This window comes from Falco naumanni, chromosome 3 (assembly GCF_017639655.2).
Source record: "Falco naumanni isolate bFalNau1 chromosome 3, bFalNau1.pat, whole genome shotgun sequence".
Classification (NCBI taxonomy): Eukaryota; Metazoa; Chordata; class Aves; order Falconiformes; family Falconidae; genus Falco; species Falco naumanni.
This window is the reverse complement of record NC_054056.1, coordinates 80087688-80097120: the sequence shown is the minus strand read 5'-3', so window position 1 is coordinate 80097120 and position 9433 is coordinate 80087688. Positions and strand designations below refer to the sequence as shown.

The 9433-nt window shown below is 53.1% G+C and overlaps 1 protein-coding gene across 1 annotated transcript; it reads left to right on the top strand.

Moving 5' to 3' along the window:
• Positions 1-1536: 1536 nt before the first annotated feature.
• Positions 1537-8937, top strand: PRDM14 (PR/SET domain 14). Its single transcript, XM_040586676.1, has 8 exons — positions 1537-1863; positions 1954-2077; positions 2412-2480; positions 2551-2708; positions 2881-3151; positions 4658-4860; positions 6537-6638; positions 8710-8937. Exons 1-8 carry the CDS (start codon positions 1537-1539, stop codon positions 8935-8937), a joined length of 1482 nt encoding a protein of 493 aa, XP_040442610.1.
• The last annotated feature ends 496 nt before the right edge of the window (positions 8938-9433 follow it).

Sequence of the window (9433 nt, the reverse complement as noted above, 5' to 3'; positions counted from 1 at the left end):
AGCCACAGTCTCTCTGAGGCTGCTTCAAGTGATTCCTAACACACCCCTTCTTCTGGATGAGGGCATTATTTTACAGAGGCTCACAGGGAGCTATGGTAATTAATTTTTATAGCACACCATAACCACTCAAATGGCATCTCAGCCTCTGGGAGTCAGGCCTGGCTGTGTTTGTTCCCCACTCTGGCTGTGTCTGTGTGCAGTCTGGCTTATGCTGTGCCGTGCCCCAGGACGCCTTACGCTGCCTTGCTCTGGGTGCAAGTCCCCAGGCTCTCTGCAGTGTAGCACAGCCTACCCCATCCCTTCCCCCCACACCTGCAGAGCAGTGTCACCCAGGCTGGACAGTGGCAGAGAATAAGCTCCCCAAGGTGGGCAGCACTCTGCCTGGAATTTTGCCCCAGACTAAAAATTTCTCCATCTCCCTGCACCAGCAGGGGTGACATCCCGCAATGGCAAGGTGCACGCCTGGGCCCCTGGGATCCTGCAGCCCCTTCCAGGTCCCCTTTTTATAGCGATTGCAGCACGTAGCCATCTGGGAGGAAGGGGAGATTAGAAGGAGAAACCTCACAAAAACCAGGATGAAAGCCTTCAGAAGGGGATCATCGCCCAGCACCACTGCAGAGGGCATGGGCCAGATGCCTTCCCCTGGTCCCTTTCTGGGCAGGTCCTGGAGCCTGGGAAACCCCAGGAGGAGCCCGTGTCCTGCCAGGCACCCAGCCGGCAACCCCACGTTAAAGCCCAATCGCCTCGGCAATGCCCGTCGCTGCGGCGGCTGGGAGCGCGCTGTTGTGCGTTCAGGCCACCCGCGTTTCAGAGACGGTTTTTTACTTTCCGTATCCAAAACCCACGGCTGCGACCCCCCAGACACTGGCGGGGGCTGGGGAGCACGGAGGCCCGCGGGCCGGCGCTCACCTACTGCAGTAGGTGCCCACCCGTGGGGCGCACCCGCCCCGCCCGCGGGGAGCTCCTGCCCATCCGTGGGGAGCACCTGCCCGCCCGTGGGGCGCACCGGTCCCGCGGCCCGGCCTCCTGCTCCGGGGAGAGGCAGAGCCCACCCGCGCCGCCGCCGGGCCCGTCGGCCGGGCCTTGGGGAGGCGCAGGGTAGAGGCGGCGGCGGGGGAGGTGGGTCCGGGAGGCTGCGCCCCCCCCCGCCCAGCGCCCACTCCGACACCGCCGGCCTCGGTGGGGAGAGAGGCGGCTCGGCCTGCCCGGGAGTAGCCGCGGCTCTGCCCCGGGCAGGGGCGCGGGTCGGGGCAGACACCCCGCCCGCCCCCGGGGCTGCGCGACCCCCGGAGCGGGCCGCCCCCGCCTGTCCTCCTCCCTCCCTCCCCTCCCCGGGCACATATAGCCGCAGGGGGCGGCGGTGGCCGGCCCGCTCGCCTCGACGGCGCCGGGCGGCGGAGGGCAGCGAGCGGCAGCTCCCGCGCCTCCGTCCTGCCCCCGCCCCGCAGCGGGACCCCGCGCCGGCAGCACCCGGGTGTCAGCCCCTGCGCTTCCCGGCAACTCCCCCCGCCCCCTCCCCCCCCTTCCCGCTCCGACATGGCTCTGTCCTGGGCCGGCGAGTATGTTCCCAGACTCGGCGGAGACGCGCTCGGGATGGACCCCGCCAGCCTCGCTGCCTACTACCCCCCTTTCTGCCCTCCTGGCCAGTACGTCGAGGAGGCCCCCGACTTTTCCCAGGCCCTGAAATCCCTGGACGGGCTGGTCCCCGCCTCCCCGCCTCTGCCCCCCTTAGGCTTCAGCAGGGTCCCCTCTTCCCTGAGCCAGCCGCCCCTCCTGCCCCCCGAGCCCTTACCCGGCTTCCCCTTTCTCCTCTACGGCACGCCGCCGGCCCCCTTCCCTCCCGGGGAGGGCTCGCCCCGCCAGGTGGGGGCCGCGGGCTCGCCCCCGCCGCTCTGCCCGGGCTCCCCGCGCACGGGTGCCCGCAGCCCGGGGGGCGGCGGGGCGGCGGGGCAGAGCTGCAGGTACCACTTCACCGAGGAGCAGCTCAACGCGGTGCTGTACGGGGCGCTCCAGAGCAGCCAGCTGGCCGGGAGCCTCCACGCCATCTCGGGGCTCCGGGTGCCCCCCGCCAGCCCAGGTAAGGGGGTCTCCGGCGTGTGCGCAAGGCGCTGCCGGCGACGGCGGGAAGGAAACCGGGTCGTTCCTTGTGGCCGGGCGTGCGGTGAGGTTTGGGCAGTCCCCCGAGGGGGGGCAGGCGGTCCCGCCGCAGCCGGGCTCACGGGGCATGGCCAGGGGCGCGTCGGGCCGCCTTTTCCTGTGGTTTTCTCGTGTTACGAGCCCACACCGGGGGGAAAGCCGGGGGGGGCGATGCGGGGGGCTGCCGCTGCCAGGGGCGGTGGGACGCGCTCCCTCCGCCTTACGGCACCTGCACGGCTGAGGCCGGGCTGAAGAAGGGGTTTCCCTCCCTGCAGGTGCTTCGGCCGCCTCCTCCTCCTCCTCCGCCCCGCTGCCCGACAGGGACTCGCTGCAGCTGCCTGAAGGTAGGGACCCGGCGCTGCCCGCGCCCTGCGCCGCGCCCGGGCCGCGCTCAGCCCGCCCTGTCCCCCGCAGGGCTCTCGGTGCTGCGGGTGGCCTACGGGGACGTGTCTCAGCTCGGAGTCTTCTGCACGGACCCCATCCCCAAAGGAGTCCGCTTCGGCCCTTTCCAAGGCAAAGTGGTCAACACCAGCGAGATCAAGACTTACGACGACAATTCGCTGATGTGGGAGGTAGCGGAGGCGCTGCCGGGCTCCCCCCGCACCCCCTGCGCGGGGCCGGGGCGCGGCGTTCGGCTGCCCCTCTCCCGCAGCCGGCAAGACCGGCTCGGCCCAGTGTGGGTGGTGGGGCTGGTGCGAGCGGGAAGGGTCGGGCGAAGCTGATCCGCTTCTCCCCGCTCTCCAGATCTTTGAATACGGTCGCCTGAGCCACTTCATCGACGGGAAGGGCACCTCTGGCAACTGGATGTCCCTGGTGAACTGTGCCAGGTTCCCCGAGGAGCAGAATTTGACAGCTATCCAGTGCCAGGGGCAAATCTTCTACGAGACCTGCAAGCAAATCTTACCGAAGCAGGAGCTGCTGGTGTGGTACGGCGATTGCTACGTGCAGTTCCTGGGCATCCCCATCAGCCTGAAGGGCATGCCGGAGGGGAAGAGATCCCTGCAGCACCCGGAAGGTGAGCCTGCCAGCGACCGACCCCTGGAGGGGCACTGCCCCTTCTTCCCATGGACCTGTGGCTGGCCAGGATTAGATTCGCATGAAGGGAGGTAAAGAAACTCGGGCATCACCTTTTTCCCACCTGTGTTTCACTTCAAACGCATCCCAGTCCCTGCGGTGAGTCGGTGGCGGGTGACCAGCCCTGCCGCGGGGATGCTCGGGGTGACGGTGGCCCCGCAGCCCCGGTCCGCTCGCCGTCCCCTTCCCTTGCAGCCTCCAGCACCCCCAAAGCAGCAGCCTGCCCTCGACAGCGGGGAGTCCGGGGATTGCACCGAGAGCTGCTGCCGGCTCGGAGCGAGGGGCACCCCTTTTTGCCCCGGCAGCTTGCTCCTAGTTCGCCTTTCCACGGGGAGTTAAAAGTGTGCATCTGGCTATTGTAAAGCATCTGGCGCTGCTGGGCTGAGCTTGCCTCGGCCTCCCAGTGCCGTTGTTCGAAGGGAGAGTCCCTTTTTGGAGGAGAGGGGCTTTTGGGGGCATTCCTGTTTTGGTTCTGTTTTATCTTAATGACTGCACGTACCTGAGGTGATGACTTTTTGTGCAAGTAACAGTCTCGGTAAACGGGGCAGGCCAAGGTCGTTCCGATCCGATAATGCTGATATCGCTTGCAGAGTAAATGCCAAATGCGTTTAGTCCGGGAGTAATTCTGCTTATAACGTGTAGAAAATACAGCGTTCTTATAAGCAAAACTTATGTTGTGTAGAAAACCAGTTTCATTGTGCCGATGCAGGGAAAGCTGGAGCGGCTGGGGGGTGGTGGGTCAGCCGGGTGCAGCAGTCAGAGAGAAAAGAAAATTGGCACGGAAATTTGGCATGGAAATTTTTATAGCTCTGTTATCTTAAGGTGTGCCTGGTCCAGACAGCTGGTAAATTGTTCAGTTCATTTCAAGGCTTAAGACGAAGTTTTGTTGAAGAAAAGGTTGTGTAAACGTTTGAAAAATTTTCCAGTGTTGTTAAATTGAGCGTTAAGAACAGTTTGAAATACAAAAGAAAACCAAAGAAACGTGGTTTTGTTCGATAGTGTTTTGAAAATGATAGAAAAGACGTGCAAATTTATTTTTCTTTTGGGGGCGAGAAATGAAATTTACGGACGATATTGTCAAGAAGTACCTGGCGATGTTTCCTTGTGGGGAGGCGCTTTGAAGTGGGACTCCACGCTGAGTTTTCACATTCGCTTGCTGTTTGTGGAGGTTAAAGGATGAAAACGCTGAAGTCGGTAGCTAAGCCCAATAATTTTACCAGGCTATGGGCTCTAGTTTGCTTCCCTCCGTTAGCAGTGGGGCTGTGCGAAGCTTAGGAGATCCGACATGTATTTTGTTACTGATGTTTCCAGAATCCATTTGTCGTTATTGCCCTCCCGGAGACTTAATTCCCCGTCAGGTACCGGCTCTGACAAGGAAGCAGATTTGAAATGACCCCCTTTGGCTGTGGTGTAACGGGGAGGTGGCACTTTCCCTTCTGCTGTACAGAAGCCGGAGAGAGCTTTAAGTGTGAGCGCTGCGGCAAGGTGTTTGCCTACAAGTACTACCGGGACAAGCACCTCAAGTACACTCGTTGCGTGGACCAGGGGGACCGCAAATTTCCTTGTCACCTTTGTAACCGATCCTTTGAAAAAAAGGACAGGCTGAGGATCCATATTCTCCACGTTCACGAAAAACACAGACCTCACAAGGTGAGCCTGCTCCCGGGTCTCTCCACGATTACCGGCTCTTCTGGGGGGGAACTACTTAAGGAGTCCTTTTGGCCGAGGAAAGATGCTGATATTGTTTTCCCTCCTCCAGTTTCCCTGGTAGTTCCCTGGTGGGACTGCTCTGCCTGTACAGGAAGAGTTTGTCTTGTGCAGCTGAATTTAGTTGAAGAAATTCAATGGATTTATATTGGGGGGGAAAAAAACCTTCACAGTCTCAGTAAGAGTTCAAAAAGAAACAGTATTTCAACTGGGCTTTTTAAATGTTTGCCCTGTGGGTTTTGCTACTTTTCTTACAGTGTGGGGGGTAACTTGTGTTTGAAGGCGCTCCACTTGTCCAGGATCAGGAAAGACAATGTCTGATGTTCCTCACTCTTCCTTTTAAGCCTAAGAGCCGACAAATCTGTTGGACAAAATGGGAGTTGAAAAAGTTTTAGATTCAACATGGAGCAGGTTTTCGTTTGATGGAAGCAAATCTTTGCTGAGATACTTTTCCTCATTTCCACCAAACACCTCTTTGTAGCATAAGTTTTCTCTAGGAACACTGGAAATTAAGACTTTTCCTAAAGGTTTGGGAAGGGCAAGTTCCGGTGTTTGAAATGCCAGTTAAATTGGTCCTAAAATCCTCCAAATACGGATTTCATAGATGGTCCTGCAATAATGTGTATTTTTCAGGAAAAGCTTTTATCACTGAATCTGCAATATTACAATGACAGAATGTAGCACTGATCTAGTGACAGATAAAAAATACTATTATATCAAATATGAGGTAATGAATGCTATGTAATTGTTCACCCTTTCCATTTATTTTGGAATGCATATGAAGGAAGTACTTTAGAACAGCAGGAAGATAAACCTGTTCTGAATAAATTGCATTTATATGAGAACAGGTCGACTCAAAAAGCAGAGACAGAAAATGTCAGTAAGAAAAATTACCTTCTTTGAAGATGAGTAATAGATTAGCTTATTTTGAATTTATGAATTTGTTTCAAATTAATTCTATGGGGGAAATAATTTTGTGGCTCATACAAATCACACTGAATCAGTGCAGGTCTCTCAAGTGACTTCAGCCCCTGTTTTGCCGTGTAGCTGCTGCCCACAGAGCGCACACCACACCGTGAAGGTGGCAGCTCCTTGGGCAGAAGAATGCTGCTTGCTTCACTCTTAAGGAGAGGCACTGCTGACAGATCAAGCTGTAGGCTAAGTACTGGTTCTGAAAAAATGGTTGATCCCCTTAAAATTTTTTTAGGAAGTTGTATCTTTTGAACAAAAATTTAAAATAGCAACTGCAGCTTGATTTGCAGTTTGAAGATTGACAGAAATTTTCAGATTTTGATTACTGAAAATCAATAGTCTTAATGTTCTGAAGGATGATTTTTAATAAAACAATTTTAACAACACAAAAAAAGCTTTGAAATTTTGCATGTTTCCTTTTTTTAAAAAAATCTGTTCTTAAAACCAGAGTAAATAACATTTTGACTGTATTTAAATTGTTACTGCTTAAATTACTGCTGTTTTTATACATATAAATAGACATATGTATATAGATAAATATATGTAGGAAAATACATGCACACATCATCCACATACCTAATTCATTGTTTCAGCAATGCTGTTTTGTGCTTCCTTTTAACTTTATCCCTTTTATTTTTTTTTCCCAGTGCTCAGTGTGTGGGAAGACCTTTTCTCAGTCCTCCAGCCTGAACAAACACATGAGGGTTCACTCCGGGGAGCGCCCCTACAAATGTGTCTATTGCAACAAGGTAACGCAAAGCCCTGTCCCATCCCTGTCGTGCTCAGTATCACCCAGGAGGCAGCTCTTTCATGCTCTGTTTTCTTTTATCAATTTTTTCTGTTTCTTTGCTGTTTTCTTTCAAGAAAATGTCATCTAAGTTGATAACCAGATAAGTGAGTATATATTCTGGGCACAGTTGTCAGTTGAAATAACAGGGTTGCCGAGACTGAAGAAACAAGATCTGGTCTCCAGCTGATGTGGAATCTGTGTTTTGTCCTAGCTCAGAGACCTGCAGTGGGGATAAAGTCTAGAAAAGATTTAGAGCATTTCAAGTGCCATCTGAAGCATGTAGCTAGATCCAATATTCCTCTTTTTCATCAAATAGGTATTTTTTTTATATTAGTGACACTGCTTCTGGAGTGCAGCACCCAGATTTGGCCGATAAGCTGAATCTGCAAGACATGACATAGCGCGCATGCTTGCCTTGAAGTAACGGGGCCTTTGTGCAACTGGGCATGGAGGTTTCATTTGAAAAAGAACACGCAGCACTGATCAGAATGTGCTCAGCTGTTACTTACTGCCCTTCACAGGAGGGGTGATTCAGGTGAGCTCTCCCTGGGAAAGCAGTGATGGCTCTCCCAGCAGACGGAGGATGGATGTACAGGCTGCTGCTGGATGAATATCATAGGGGCTGCAGGTGCTACAGAGTGTCCATGCAATGCAGAAGCACCGTCAGCATATGTAGTAAGGTGCTTCTGGTTTTGGGAGAGTTTTGTTTATGACTGGCTGGACTAACACAGATCTGAAGTGTCCTGTATTAAAGAACCTTAGATCTTTTTGCCTATTATATTTTTTCGCTCCCAGACATCCTGAACACTTGTAGGCAGATGCAGACTTCAGGATGAAATGTCATCCTTTAATCTTCCTATCACAGGAAGAGATGGCAGAGCTTTACAGGTCGCTCTGTGAATGGATCTCTAGGATGCGTGGGACCCTTGGCCACCCCCCAGCCAGTCTGGTAGGACTGGTGCAGATTGGATCAGATTAAACCATTGGTCTTCAGGCTGCAGCTATCCTGGGACATAGCCAGCATTTCTGTGGCTGGGAAAACAGGCTATTTTAAAGTATCCTCGCCTGTTCCTCCTACACAGTCATGATTCCTTTTTGCCTTTTCTACCTCTAATGATATCTGTGCTCTGGGCAGCTTTGCTTTCCTGCCCCCTTTGCTCACTATCTTGGTGACACTGTGAGATTAAAGAAAAAGTGTTGGGCTAAGGTCACCATTCTGGCCCTCAAACACACTTTGACCTTGATATATACTGCCAGGAACTTTTCTACAGGAACCTCAGATCTGCTTGTGCTCTAAGGTTCCTAGTGAAAAGGTATCTGAGATGTATTGCTTTTTGCTGTAAAAACTTCCTTGTGATGGTTCAGCACCATATTGGTACTAAAGATAATTTATTTTCCGTGGTCTGCAAACATTGAAAGGCCTGGAAGCATCTTTCTCGGGAAAAGAGAAAATGGGGAACACATGAGCAACTTTTCAATATTCCTGCTTAAGTCTTGGTGAGAGGGTTTTCTCCACAAAGGGAGAAGGACCTTTTACGAGGGAGACAGAGTGTGGCTGAGTGTACCTTTTGGTATGTGGATGTGGCGGGGAGGGGGGAAACAGGCTGGAAGGCCTGACTGAAGAAAGAGCAAAGTATTATGGAGCGGGGAAAATGAAACCCCAAAAGATGGATGCAGGACTGTATAGGTGATAAGGAAGCTGCAAATCTAATTAGGACAGTATTGCCTTCTTACCCTTTGACATGTAGGAGAGATTTACTGGTGTCTCTGGTGAGAAATCTTTCTCTGAGCTTCACCTAACTCCATGGACTCATCCACATCTGTATAGTGATGTGTTGACATCTGGTTCCTTGGTTTTTGTGGTTTTGGGGTTTTTTTTCCAATTATCTTGAGGATTTTGAGCTATTTGAGGACTTATTTTCAGGGTACAGTACTTTTGATGGGGTCTGGGTTAGCTGAACCTGGGGATTATATATATGAAAATAGATTACTTTCAACTCCTCCTCGCTTTCTGATCCCTGCCCTTTCAGGCGTTCACAGCATCCAGCATCCTGCGCACGCACATCCGCCAGCACTCTGGGGAGAAGCCCTTCAAGTGCAAGCACTGTGGCAAAGCCTTCGCCTCACACGCAGCCCACGACAGCCACGTGCGGCGCACACACAACAGCGAGAAGGGCTGCACTTGCTCAGTGTGTGGCCAGCACTTCCGAGAGCAGGAAGATTGCCACTTCCACATGAAGATTCATGCTGCTCATTAGTCAAGAACCCTGTAGATGCGTCCTGGACCAGCTTATGTATCAGTCTATGTGCACGTGTTTTTGTGTGTGTTTGTGTGCACAATGCAGGAGATGACATTTAGCCTCACAGTGACTCTTCAGGTATGTCCAGTATCTGGACCCTGGGAATGTTTCTGAGTGCAGTGGATGGAAGTTTCTTGCTTGGGTACCCAGATGCCATGCTGGAGTAAAGTCCAACATGCACTACGCCAGCTTTCCTTTCTTCTCCCATACCCTAATTTCCACAAAAGGGAAACACAGGCAGGAGGTAATTTTACCTTCCATAAACCTTTTGTGCAGAAGTATCATTTTGAGAGTGTTTCCATGTCTCTAATGCACCACATCTATGCATGGGCTGGTGTGGTCTGTACCAAGGTTTCTGTGAGGGATATTTTATCAAGTGCATTTCCCAAAGTCTATTTAACCTGTTTGTTTTGTTTGGATGCATGACCAGATAGGAGTCTCTACCCCTTAACCT